This window comes from Canis lupus, chromosome 12 (assembly GCF_011100685.1).
Source record: "Canis lupus familiaris isolate Mischka breed German Shepherd chromosome 12, alternate assembly UU_Cfam_GSD_1.0, whole genome shotgun sequence".
NCBI classification, from domain to species: Eukaryota; Metazoa; Chordata; class Mammalia; order Carnivora; family Canidae; genus Canis; species Canis lupus.
Window position 1 is genome coordinate 48,476,740 of NC_049233.1, and position 14,517 is coordinate 48,491,256.

Here is a 14,517-nt window from a genome sequence, read left to right on the forward strand (position 1 = left end):
AGAAATACAATACTGAGTGAAAAAAAGAGTTTCACTCAGGGACACCTGGGTGGCTCAGTGGTTGAGCGTCTGCCTTTGGCTCAGGTCATAATCTCAGGGTCCTGGGATCAAGTGCCGCATCAGCTCCCCAAAGGGAGCCTGCTTCTCCCTCTGCCTTTGCCTCTGCCTCTCTCTCTCTGTGCCTCTCATGAACAAATAAATAAAAAAAATTTTCTAAATATATTTTCAGGACACCTGGGTGGCTCAGCAGTTTGGCGCCTGCCTTCGGCCGAAGGTATAATTCTGGAGATACGGGATTGAGTACCACGTCAGGCTCCCTGCATGGAGCCTGCTTCTCTCTCTGCCTGTCTCTCTGCCTCTCTCTCTGTATCTCTCATGAATAAAATAAAATTTAAAAAAAAATTTTTTTCATAGTATACACAGTATAAAATGCAAAATTATAAAAAATAAATATGCAGTGTTTAAGGTAAAGTTTCCCAGTAGTATACCTGAAGAGGGGCAATTAGGGCTTTATCTCAAAAACTGTAAAAATTACAAAAATGTATTTCATAGTTCACAAAAGTTAGTCTATTATTCTAACTACTTTAATCACTTTTCTCAGTGATTACTTAAAAAAGAAAAAAAATTTTCTGTATCACCTCACTTGCAAAAAAGAAAATGGAAACCCAATCACAAAATAAAATATTTAAAGAGTGGTAAAGTAAGACATACCTATAAGTTCTGGAGGGTTTCTTTCATTAAACCGCTCACACAGACGAATAAATGTCTCAGTATTCTCAGTTGTAGGGCACTCACCATGTCTAGTAATACGGAAACATTTTTTTTTTTGAAAAAGAAGAAATTGCAAATTTCAGCAAAAGGTTTCAATATTAAATAAAGAATCTTAATACATGACTTACCCTTTACACTGAAGTTTTATGTATTTGATTCCTTCTTTTTCTATGTCATTTCTGTCATAGAACCTTGAAGTATTTGTTAGGTCCACTAACAAGCCCATCTTAACCTTAAAAAAAAAAAAGAAAGAAAGAAAGAAAGAAAGAAAGAAAAAAGGAAGATTTACTAGTAACTGAATTTGTTCCAAAACAAACTGACGAAATGGCAATACTCCAGTTTAACCATCTATATTGAGAGAGATTTTATGTTCACTCTGCCAATAAACTATTGACAAGAGCATCAGTTACTGAAGTTTTATTCAAGGTACCAGAACTTAAAAGGCACTCAATGAAATAAATTAACCCCCAAACTAATGATGGAACTAGAACAGAAGCAAAACTTACTCCACTTCAACATCCTAAAAGTCTACCTAAAAAAGCAAACATGGATGCAGTTTTCTGCATCCACCCGACTTATGATTTATTAGCAAGACAATACAGCAAGAATAGCATCTGTGTGAAATACACCCCATACCCAGGCACACATCAACTCAGCATTCTAAACAGCTATCACTACATCACAAGCTAGGCAGCTAATTCTAAAGTGAGTACCATATATGATAAAAAGTATGTACAGTCAAAATTCTTTTGTAAATCCCTTAAATAGTCAATAGAGAACAGTACACATGGCCATAACTATACATCTCATTGAAGACTTAATCTCACCTCTTAGCCAGTTTTTCTTCCTGCACTGGAACTAAAATCATTATTTCTTCTGTTCACCATCAATTGATATAGTTGGCTTGTGATCAGAGGCCAAGTGGTTTAAAAAATCTTTCACAACTAGAATCATCTTCAGACTAGTAAGAGAGTCTCACTAAGATATGTACATCCAAACTGAGCCAAGTTAAAGAACAGTTAATTCATACATCCTCGGGCGTCTGAGTTGCTCAGTTGGTTAAGCAACTGCCTTAAGCTCAGGTCATGATCTCAGGGTCCTGGGATGGAGCCCCTACCTCAGGCTTCCTACTGAGGAAGCCTGCTTCTCCCTCTCTCCTGCCCCTGTTGATGTTCTCTCTCACCATCTCTCTAATAAATAAATTAAAATTTTAAAAAAATTAAGGAGCACCTTAATTTTTTTTTTTTAAGATTTTATTTATTTATTCATGAGAGACACACAGAGAGAGGCAGAGACACAGGCAGAGGGAGAAGCAGGCTCCATGCAGGGAGCCCGACGTGGGACTCAATCCCGGGACTCCAGGATCACAGCCTAGGCCAAAGGCGGGTGCCAAACCGCTGAGCCACCCAGGGATCCCAAGGAGCACCTTAATTAATTAATTTTTAAAAAATTAAGGCTCAATCAGTTAAGCGTCTGCCTTCAGCTCAGGTCACGATCGCAGGGTCCTGGGATGGAGCCCTGCATCAGTGCTCACTGTTCAGCAGGGGAGTCTGCTTGTCCCTCTCCCACTGACCTTCACCCCCCTCATGCTCTTTCTCTCTCACTCTGCTTTCTCTCAAATAAATTCTTTAAAATAAATAAATAATGGGAGCACACGGGTGTCTCCATGGTTGAGCATCTTGCCTTTGGCTTAGGTCATGATCCCGGGGTCCTGGTTTACAGTCCTGCATCAGGCTCCCCGCGGGGAGTCTGCTTCTCCCTCTGCCTATGTCTCTGCCTCTCATGAATAAATAAATGAAATTTTTTAATTAAATAAATAAAATAAATTTTAAAAATAAAAAATTCATACATCCTCTATCCTATTTTGAAGCACATTATTCTCTGGGAAGAATGGCAAGAGAAACAATCTGCACTTTTTTTTTTTTAAGATTTTTTATTTATTTATTCATGAGAGACACAGAGAAAGAAACATAGACAGAGGGAGAAGCAGGCTCCTCACAGGGAGCCCGAAGCAGGACTTGATTCCCGGACCAGGATCACGCTCTGAGCCAAAGGCAGATGCTGAGCCACCCAGATGTCCCCAATCTGCACTTTTTAAATTGTTATTTTTCTCTCTTTTATTGTTGCTGATTTTACTGAGTACCTATTATTGGATGTGCCTAAAGGAGATTGGTCTACATAATGTTTTGACTCCATTCTTAGAAAGAAAAATAGCAAAAGTATTTATATTTCACGCACAACAAAACTAACAAAACTTTTTTCCAAAATACTAACTAGCTGCCATAATGTGCTCACTGATTTTGCCAGATTCTTTAGTTTAAGTACAGATGAGAGATCAATCTACCCATCAAGAGAGTTCTTACTTACAGGAAATGTATTTTTTTATGACATTTTCTACAATATGCCACCCCTGGACCTACTTCTTTTCTCACAGAGCTTCAGCAGTGATCTCAATTCCTTCAAAGGACATATATTGTCAAACACAGAGGTTTAGATCTCATTAATACAGCTTCTCAGTGAGTTAGAATTACAACTCATGGGCAGCCCTGGTGGCGCAGCGGTTTGGCTCCGCCTGCAGCCTGGGGTGTGATCCTGGAGACCCAGGATCAAGTCCCACTTCGGGCTCCCTGCATGGAGCCTGCTTCTCCCTCTCCCTGTGTCTCTGCCTCTCTCTCTCTGTGTCTAAGAATAAATAAATAAAATCTTTAAAAAAAAAAAAAAAAAAAGAATTAGAACTCACGTTGTGTGTATCCAGGTCCAAAATAAGAAATGGATGTAAAGTGGAAATGGGCAAGAAAATATGAAGTTTCTAACTACATAGGAAACTTTAGCCAAGGAAATGGAGAAACTGTACCGTATGACTTGACTGCCTGAAGCCCCATATATGTGTATGTGTGTATGTGTGAGATGTGTCTATATAGGTAACATGTTATGTGTGAATCTGTCTGCATACACATATACATATATATTACATATACATATTTATTTTTCATAATAGTCCCAATCCATGAAGTAAGAATAATAATAGTATCTACCTCATGGAGTTGTTATAAGATTCAATAAAGGCCTTATTCTGTGCCAAGCACTATTCTACGTGCTTTATATACACTAATTTTATTTACAGATGAGGAAACTGAAACAGGAAGAGATTATGTAACTTGCCCACAAAGCTGCAAGTGGCAAACTGGAAATCAAAGCCAGAATATATGGCTTCTAAGCCTAAACTCTTACAATACCAACCAGGAAATATTTAATGCTCTATAAATGTTAACTATGATTTAATTCATATCACTATTGATAATGAAAATAAAAGTTTAAAGTTTACAAAAAATATAAATACGCAAAAAAACTACACCAAGAAAAGGAATAACAGGTTTTCAAAATCTAAGTGACAATTTTTCTCCCATGATAGAAGCCCTTGGGTAGGGCAGCCCAAGTGGCTCAGCGGTTTAGCGCCACCTTCAGCCCAGAGCATGATCCTGGAGACCTGGGATCCAGTCCCACATTGGGCTCCCTGCATGGAGCCTGCTTCTCCCTCTGCCTGTGTCTCTACCTCTCTCTCTCTCTTTCTCTCTCTCTCTGTCTCTCTCATGAATAAATAAATAAATAAAATCTTTAAAAAAAAAAAAAAAGAAGCCCTTGGGTAATGGGTATTAATATTAGACTAATGTACTAAAATAGAAGAGTACAAACAGTAGTGTTACAAGTTGAATTATGTCCCCTAAAAGGATATGTTCAAGTGCTAAATCCTATACCTGTGAATGAGACCTTATCTGGAAATAGGGCTAGAGAGTCTTTACAAATATAATCAAGTTAAGATGAGATCATACTGCATTAGGGTGTCCTTAAAAGACAGAAACTTAGACACACACAGGGAGATGTCAATAACAAGAGACAACCCACAAAGCTGCAAGCCAAGGAATATCAAGGATCACTGGTATTAACCAGAAGCTAGCTAGCAGAAAAGAACGAATGGAAAAGATTCTCCTTCTAAGCCTCCAGAAGGAACCAACCTTTCCAATACCTTGATTTAGAACTTCCTGCATCCAGAACTGTGAGAGAATAAATGTCTGCTGTTTTAAGCCACTCATTTCATAGTAATTTGTTACAGTAGCTTTAGGAAACGAATCAGTATGATGTCAGATTAATATAAAAAATTAAAAAGTTTCATTTGGGAAAGTAGTTTGGCCCTTTCTTATAAAATTAGCTATGCACACTGCAATCATACTCTTGAACATTTACCCCAGAAAAATGAAAACTGTACATGAATGTTTACATAGCTTTATTTGCAATACCCTGCAACTGGAAATAACTCAAATTGGTTAAATGGTTATTTAAGCATTCAATGAGAGAAGAGTTAAATAAACCCTGATACATCCATATAAGTAAATACTATTCAACAAAAAGAAAAACTTTTTGTTGAAACATACAACAACTTGGATGGCCCTCAAGGGTATTATGCTTAGTGAAAAAAGCCAATCCCAAAAGGCCACATACTGTTTTGTTTTTTAAAGATTTTTTTTTAAATGTATTCATGAGAGAGAGAGAGAGAGAGAGAGAGAGAGAGAGAGAGGCAAAGACATAGGCAGAGGGAGAAGCAGGCTCCATGCAGGGAGCCTGACGTGGGACTCGATCCTGGGTCTCCAGGATCAGGCCCTGGGTTGGAGGCGGCACTAAACCACTGAGCCACCCGGGCTGCCTGGCCACATACTGTTTTATTCCATTTATGTAATTTTCAAAATGACAAAATTATAGAGATGGAAAATGGATTAGCAGGTACAAATGTACAGAGATGGGGGTGAGTAGAGTCTAGCCATAAAGGGATAGCATGTGAGAATTCCTCTGTGGAGATGAAACAGTTCTGTGACTAACACCAAATCTATACATTGGATCAAAATGCAGAGAACTATATACATATACACAAAAATGAACACATATAAAAACTCTAAAAACTAAATAAGGTCTGTAATCAATTCAACAGTACTATACAAATGTCAATTTCCTGCTTTGATGTTATACTACAATTATGTAAGATGTCACCATTGGGAAAAGCTAGGGGGAGGGTTCACAGAATTCTATGTACAATTTTTACCACTTCCTCTTAGTCAATAAATTGTTTCAAAATAAGAAGTATTTTTAAGCCACTTGAAGAATGAGAGAGAGATAAAGTATACTAAATCAATACCAAAAGGTTTTGATTCTTACCTTCAGACTCTTTAGATAATTTGAGAGCATACTGGGATGGAATCGATTTTCTTCAGCAACTTGACTATCATATCTTGGTCCTAACATTGTCTTCAGAGGTAAGAATCTTCCTAAACATTAAGACAGGTAACAATTTTCATTAAAGAAAATGTTCCAGGTTGAAACCATAATTAGCAATTCTCAAAATCACTTTCTTTTTTTTTTTTTTAATACTTTTATTTATGCATGAGAGACATAGAGAGAGAGAAAGAGGCAGAGACACAGGCAGAGGGAGAAGCAGGCCCCATGCCGGGAGCCCGACGTGGGACTGGATCCCAGGTCTCCAGGATCAGGCCTGGGCTGAAGGTGGCGCTAAACCGCTAAGCCACCGGGGCTGCCCCTCTTCTTTTTTATTTTTGTTTAAAGATTTATTTATTTATTTATGATAGACATAGAGAGAGAGGCAGAGACACAGGAGGAGGGAGAAGCAGGCCCCATGCCAGGAGCCTGACGCGGGACGCGATCCCGGGACCCCAGGATCGCGCCCTGGGCCAAAGGCAGGTGCCAAACTGCTGAGCCACCCAGGGATCCCGTCTTCTTTTTTAAAAAAATATTTTTATTTATTTATTCATGAGAGACACAGAGAGAGAGGCAGAGACACAGGCAGAGGCAGAGGGAGAAGCAGGCTCCATGCAGAGAGCCCATGCAGGACTCAGTCCCAGGTCTCCAGGATCACACCCTGGGCCAAAGGCAGATGCTCAACCACTGAGCCACTCAGGCGTACCATAAAATCACTGTCTTAAAACGTTTTAAATGGAACTGTTCACGATGTATTCTCAGTACAAACCATACTTTTAAAAGTATCACCTTAGAATTTTTAAGGACAACATAAATTCCAAAAATTGACAATCAAATAGAATAGCAAGAGAAAGGGGCGCCTGAGTGGTTCAGTCAGTTGAGCATCCCAGTCTCGGTTTCAGCTCAGGTCATGATCTCAGGGTCATAGGATCCAGCCCCACAAGAGGCTGTGCCCAGTAGGGAGTCGGCTTGAGGTTTTTTTTTTTCTCCCTTGAGATATTTTTCTCCGTTCCACTCCCTCCTCTTCTGTTCCTCCCCCAGCTTGTGTGCAAGCACATGCGTTTAAGTTTGAGGCACCGGTATGAACAAAATAGGTAAAGCAGATTAAGAGGTATAAACTTCCAGTTGCAAAATAAATAAATCACAGGGATGAAAAGTGCAGCATAGAGCAGAGTCAATAATATTTTAATGACATTGTATGATGACAGATGGTAACTACACTTATTGTGGTAAGCACTACATAATGCAAAGAATTGTCAAATCACTATGTACACCTGAAACTACTATAACATTGTATGTCAACTATACTTCATCAATAAAAATTATTTTAATTTTATATTGGCTAATAGTTTAAAAAAAGACTAAGGTTTTAAACTACTACATTAAAAAGTTATTGCCTTAAAGCCTTTAAAAATATAATAATAGAAAACTGATAATGGAGTACATTAAATCAGTCTTTAAAATTTCTAATTATACTTCTTTACTGTAAGGTTAAAACTTTCTCCATCATATAAGCTTTATCCTGCATTCCAAGATAGGGATCATACTGAGAAGCATGCTAACCAAAATCACTCTTTTTTTTCTTTAAGATTTTATTTATTTATTCATGAGAGACACAGAGAGAGGCAGAGACATAGGCAGAGGGAGAAGCAGGCTCCCTGCAGGGAGCCCAATGCGGAACTCGATCCCAGGACCCCAGGATCAGGATCTGAGCCAAAGACAGACACTCAACCACTGACCCACCCAGGTGCCCCCAAAATCACTCATTAAACAACTATCAGTGATCATAATTTCAGCAAGACTAACTGACCTTTTTGGCCTTTTATTTTCCCTGAATCATAGTATAAGCATAGGAGGAGTCACCTTATATAATCAATTTTAAAATCAACTATTTTAACTGATTTATATCCTAAAACTCAATAATATCAGTAAGAATATCTACGTAAAATAACATGAGTGAAATCTTAACATCTATCCAGAGACTTTTTTTTTTAAGATTTATTTATTTATTTATTTATGAGAGAGAGAGAGAGAGAGAGAGAGAGGCAGAGACACAGGCAGAGGGAGAAGCAGGCTCCATGCCAGGAGCCCGATGCAGGACTCGATCCCGGGACTCCAGGATCACACCCTGGGCCAAAGGCAGGCGCCAAAGCGCTGAGCCACTCAGGGATCCCCTATCCAGAGACTTTAACCTAAATTTCATAAAACATAATTTTTTAAATGTTTATGTTTTATGCAACAAACCACTCAAGATCACCAATAACCTCCATAATGCTAAATCCAATGCTCAGTTCTCAAACAACTGGTCACTTTTAAATTCAAGATCATTTTTTAATTCAATTTAATTTTTAATTCCTGAATCACTTTTTCACTTGGCTTTCAGGATACTACATATTCTTGGTTTTCCTCCTATCTCTCTGGCCTCTACTTCTCAATCTCCTTTACTGGCTCCTCCTTACCTCCCTGACCCCTCAATGTTTTGTCCCAGGGCCCTGTCCTTGGACCTCCTTTCTATCAACATTCACTTACCTGGTGTCTCATCTGATCTCACAGCTTTAAAAGCCATCAATGTGCTGCTGACTCAAAATGTGTATCTCCAGTCCAAACCTCTCCCTGAACTCTAGGCTCGGATATCAAACTGCTTACCTGACTTCATCTCTACTTGATGTCTAACAGATGTCTCAGACCTGATCTCCAAACCTGAGCTCTCGCTATGTAAGGTCTAAAAGATGCTCCTCTCGTGGTCTTCCCCATCTCAGCATATGTAACACTAGTTTTTTCAGTAGTCTCAGGCCAAACCTTTGGCATTATCCTTGACTCCTCTCTTTTTCTCATACTCCAAGCTTAATCCATCAACAAATCCCTTGGCTCTATCTTCAAAATATATCTAGAATCTGAGCACTTATCACCTCTACCATCAACTCACTTAACTTATTACAACAAATATTTAATGAGTACTTACAACATACCAAGCACTGTTCTAGGTACATGAAACATGTCAGTGAAAAGAAAAAAACAGGTAAAAATCTCTGCCTTCATAGAGTTTACACTCTATTGGGGAAAAATAAACCATAAATAAGAAACAAAATAAGTAAATAATACATGTTAGAAGATTAATCCCACTAGGCCCTCTCTCTCTCCTTCATTGTTGTCTCAGAGGTCCAATCTTCTTTCATCAACTCCTCCAGTCTTCACTTTCCTTATCCAATGTCAGAGTCCACAGCTGATCATCATAGTCAGTCCCCTCTAAATACCCTTAACTTCCTTGATCCTCCATATCACTCAGCCACATTTACCTGAGAAAAACCAAGACCTCCATAAACTCAACCACCTGCCTTCTTTGGGCCTATACCTATGCAGCTCAGGGCTCCCAGAGAAAACCTCACCATATAGCAGATGGCTGACACTATAAACTGTGTCTAAATCATCTCCTTAGCCCTAAAGACTAGCACAAAGTTGACTCTCAAATATTTGCTAGGTAAAATGACTCCAAAGTCACCATCTCTATCACAAAACTGTTTCATATTACATTCCTAAAGTTAGTTCCAAGTAAGTTCTTCACACATAGAAAGCACAAGATAATTTTTTGTTGAATGATCTACCTTTGAGAAACAAGAATTTTGCTTTCCTCAAAGTGTTTACCTGAAATCTATCACTCATAGTTGAAAAAAAGAATTTTTCAGAAATAAAGCTTGGCCCTATTTCAAAGAGCCCTCTCCCACTGGAAGTCTGGTTTAATCAGATGTAATTTCATAGTGGAACAGATTAAATATAATTAGTACCATCTTCCTTCTGATTCAGGAAAATTATGAACATCTAGTACTATTGAAATGTATCCCAATGTTTACAGTGAGAAAATGTAAGCAGCCATAACACATTTTCCTAAATATGCCACATACCAAGGAAATTATACAATAGCATGAATTACTTTTAAAATCAGAAAAAAAAAGAGAAAGAAATAGCTAGAAAATGGAATGTGAAATATTCCTTATTTTTCACTAAAGCTTTCAAGAATATAGCTAGTATCTCTTGCTTTACCCACTATAAAACATTGCTAACCCTGCATTTCTAAAATACACAATGTGGCATGAACATTTGTACGTTGTGTTCATTTTACTTTCTAATAAGCATTAGAAGCTGAAGCTGTATTGATTACTAGTAAAGATCTAGTATGACTGTCAGAAGGCCTGGAGTTCTGTCCAGAGATCACAATTAATCTGATAGGTGAGCTTAGTATCTCACTGGAACACAACAATTAAGAGTCTAATTTTTGGAGGCCAAAATATTCTAATACAATAATAAGTAAAAGCTTTATTCCCAGGCCCTTCATTCCCAGCAAAAGGGAGAAAAAAAAGGCACACAAGTCTATTTCTCAGAGAAACATAAAGCTGCCTGAAGTTAGCACCTTACCTGCTGCTATCTACCCCAAGTCAGTGCTACATTTGTTCCATTTATCTAACAGTAAATCAGTATTCTGAACTTTGTCACTGCCAGCCTGCAGATTACATTACAATTCTGATTTTTTAACCATTTTTCTAACTCCAAACAAACAAACAAAAAAAAAATCACTTCAACAAGAACTTCTTTATGATCTTGTTTTTCTCACAAATCAGTGTAGTGGATAACCCTAATGGAAGAATCCAGGGAGCATGCTCCGAGCTAGAAAGGAACCAGACATCTAAGTTTAGAGGTTCCTTCATAACTCCACAAAGAAAACCACACGTAAAAAAGAATGGATTCACTATAAAGTTAGGGATGTAAGGAGAAAAAGTCAAAACAGCTAGGGAGTAAGACCTACAAAAAAAAATTTAAAGAACTGTGATGAATTTATTTGAATAAGTGTGATGATTATCAAGTACAACTCTTTATTACAAGTGAATATGCATATAAAAACAGAGCAGGGGCACTTAGGTGGCTCAGTCGGTTAAGCAGCCAACTCTTGATTTCAGCTCAGGTCATAATCTCAGGGTGGTGAGATCAAGCCCCGCATCAGGCTCCACACTCAGCAGGGAGTCAGAACCTGCTTGAGATTCTCTCCTCTCCTTCTGCCCTTCCCCCTGCTTGTGTGTGAGTGTGTGTGCGCACACATGGGTGCTCTCTCTCTGAATAAATAAATCTTTTTTAAAAAATGGTTAGAGCATGGGATCCCTGGGTGGCGCAGCGGTTTGGCGCCTGCCTTTGGCCCAGGGCGCGATCCTGGAGACCCGGGATCGAATCCCACATTGGGCTCCCGGTGCATGGAGCCTGCTTCTCCCTCGGCCTGTGTCTCTGCCTCTCTCTCTCTCTCTGTGTGACTATCATAAATAAATAAAAATTGAAAAAAAATTTTAAAAAAAAAATGGTTAGAGCATAAAGAAAAACATTTCCTCACCCTAAGATTTGCTTAGGTTATCTTTCAGCATTACTTTTATCCATCATTTATATGGCTCTATTGACTGGAGATTTTATATAAAATGTGAAGAAAAGCTGACAACGTAGGAGAATCAGAAAACCTGAATTTAAAAAGGTCTATAGAATCTCCCCTTTCAAAAATTTCAAATAACTAGTCAGACATACTACAGATATGTACCTAACAAGTAATCATAGTTCACTACAAAGTTCTCTCTTTTAATTCTGGTTGCAAAATACCTTCTAGAATAAGCAGCAAGTTATAGTTAAAGTTTAAATCTTTCACTCTTTAGAAAGACACTGTAAAGCAAATGAAAAGGTGGGCACCTGGGTGGCTCAGTTGGTTAAATGTCTGCCTTCAGCTCAGGTCATGATCCCAGGGTCCTGGGATCCAGTCCCATATCAAGCTCCCTGCTCATTGGGGAGTCCTCTTCTCCCTCTCCCTCTACCCCTCCCCACTGCCCATGCCCGTTCGCTCTCTCTCCCTCAAATAAATAAACGCCTTAAAAAAGAAAAGAAAATGAACAGGCACAGGCAAGCTACAGATGGGAGAAAAAAATGTTTAAGCATATATCCAACAAAGAATTTGTATTTACAATACATAAAGAACTCATCAATAAGATAAAAGCCCAATTAAAAAAATTTTTAAAAATCAGTACATGATTTGGACATTTCACAGAAGATATGTGACTTGCCAAGAAGCTCAACATCAAACTACAATATTACTAAATACCTATTACAGTGGGTAAAATTAAAAAGACTGATCATACCAAGTGATGGGGAGGATATGAAGCACATAGAACTCTCATACATTAATGGTGGGAATGTAAAATGTTAGGACTTTGATAAATAGTTGGCATTTTTTTAAAAGGTTAAACATTCACCTACCATATGATCCATGCATCTCCTAGAGATTTGCATAAGAGAAATGAAAGTGTATGTCCATATATACAACTGTACAGGAATGTTCATAGCGAGTTAGTTTGTAACAGTCAAAATCTGGGAACAACCCAAATGACTATTAACAAGTGAATGGATAAACAAACACGGTGCCGCCCTAACAATGGACTACTACTCAGCAATAAAAAGAGATGAACATACGTACATACAAGAACTCGGTAAGTCTCAAAATAATAATGCTGAGCAAAAGAATAGAGATCTCCCTTTCAAACAAATGTATATAAACAATTTATTGTAAAAGTCATAGAAAATACAAACTAATCTATAATGACAGGAGGTTGTCTGAGGAGAAAAGGATTACAAGGGGCAGGGGAAACTTTGAGAGGTGATGGCTATGTTCACTATTTTGATTGTGGTATGGTTTCAGGGGCGTTTCATTGGAAGTGTGTCTGTGTACATGGTCAATAATCAAACTGCGGGATCCCTGGGTGGCGCAGCGGTTTGGCGCCTGCCTTTGGCCCGGGGCGCGATTCTGGAGACCCGGGATCGAATCCCACGTCGGGCTCCCGGTGCATGGAGCCTGCTTCTCCCTCTGCCTGTGTCTCTGCCTCTCTCTCTCTCTCTCTCTCTGTGTGACTATCATAAATAAATAAAAAAAAAAAAATTTAAAAAAATAATCAAACTGCACTTTAAAGTTTGCTGTTCGTCAAACTCAATAAGGATGCAAAAATTCAAAATAAAAATCATTTTTAAAAAACAAACTCCAGGGATCCCAGGGTGGCTCAGCGGTTTGGCGCCTGCCTTCGGCCCAGGGTGTGATCCTGGAGTCCCGGGATCAAGTCCCACTTCGGATTCCCTGCATGGATCCCTGTGCCTGTGTGTCTGCGTCTGTCTGTCTGTCTGTCTCTCTCTCTCTCTCTCTCTCTCTGTGACTCTCATGAATAAATAAAATCTTTTAAAAAAAATACTTCCCCTTGGGCTCAGAGATAGAAGTCTCCTTTAAAAAATAAATAAAAATAAAAAACAAACTCCAGTCTCAGTGTCGATCCATTTCACCACTGGGAAACTTTCCTCTCCTCTTGAGCCCTCCATCTCAAGACTGACATTTGTCCCTTCCCCTTCCGAGAGCCCTGGAAGGTTCACAAACTTCTGACTAAGCCTCAACGTAATGCCCACAGTGTTCTTGGGTCCTCAGCTTATGCCACACAAACCTGCTGCCTGCTCTCCCGTTCGCGATACTCAGCCGTCCCGGACAGTGACACGTGCCCCCACCCACCGACCCACCCCCTCCAGTCATTTTCCCAAACACTCAACCCCGAAGCTTCATCCGACCGAGCTCACCTCGGTCCTGAAATACCACTAACAAGCACAGAACCCTTCAGAGGCCTCCCCCCGCCCCCCGGGCCCGCCGGTATGCAGGGACCCGAACACCCCACACCCCTCCGTCCGAGTTACCTGCCACCGGCTGACCGCGCCGCGGACAGTTCAGCCACCGCGGGGGGATCTTGTTATGAGCCATGTCTCGGGGCCGCGCAAAGCCGCCGCCTCCACCAACGCTCGCCGCGCCAACGTCGCCGCCTCCGCGCGGTCGGCTCCGCACGGGGGTCCGAGGCTTCCGAATCCCAGCAGGGGTCGGGATCCCAGCAGCTCCTACCCGGGAAACGTCAGAGGCGGCGCGCCACTTCCATTCAGGCTCAACTCCGCCGCTCCGAGCGAGCCCACAATGCACTGCTACTTCCGCCCCCCAGAGGCCCCGCCCCCTTCTTCCGAGGTCAGAGGGAAAGACGGAAAAGCCCGTTAGAGGGATGGCAAGGAGTTAAAGCCTCGGCGAGTGGGCGGGGCCCGTCATCCGTAGCCCCGCCCCCCGCCGAGCAGGCCGCGCGCTCTTAGGACAGCTTTGCGCAAGCGCGGGTGGTCCTGCGCGGGTTCCCGCTGAAGGACACGTATCTTCTCTTCGCACCTGGACCGCTAATCGTCATCTCGGGAGACGTAGAGAAGCCGAGACTCTGTCCACGCGCAGAGTGATCCGCAGCCTCCACAAAAGCATCTGTTTTAGTGATGCAAGGGTCCTTCCCACCACTGTTAGGTCCTGATCGCTCTTTTTCCTGGCAGGCTTGGCGTCCCAGCGGGGTCTGGGTTTGATCTGGAATTTGGGAAGTGCTCCCTGACGTGGATCAGGGAACCTGCTTTCCAGAA

At 40.5% G+C, this 14,517-nt stretch overlaps 1 protein-coding gene across 4 annotated transcripts in view; it reads right to left on the reverse strand.

The window, feature by feature from the left end:
- Window positions 1-14,517, reverse strand: part of RNGTT (RNA guanylyltransferase and 5'-phosphatase) — a 362,370-nt gene that overhangs the window by 316,715 nt on the left and 31,138 nt on the right. For 2 of the 4 annotated variants that reach the window (XR_005368010.1, XM_038554710.1), the window contains exons 1-4: window positions 13,777-14,071; window positions 5,977-6,086; window positions 900-1,003; window positions 712-800 (exon numbers count right to left, since the gene is read on the reverse strand). Coding sequence is in view for 3 of the 4 variants with exons in the window: in XM_038554710.1 (XP_038410638.1) it covers window positions 712-800; window positions 900-1,003; window positions 5,977-6,086; window positions 13,777-13,840 (367 nt within the window). In the remaining variant the exon portion in view is untranslated. Of the gene's footprint in view, window positions 1-711; window positions 801-899; window positions 1,004-5,976; window positions 6,087-13,776; window positions 14,072-14,517 lie in introns of those variants that run through there. The other 2 variants (XM_038554708.1, XM_038554709.1) reach the window with 2 other exon arrangements.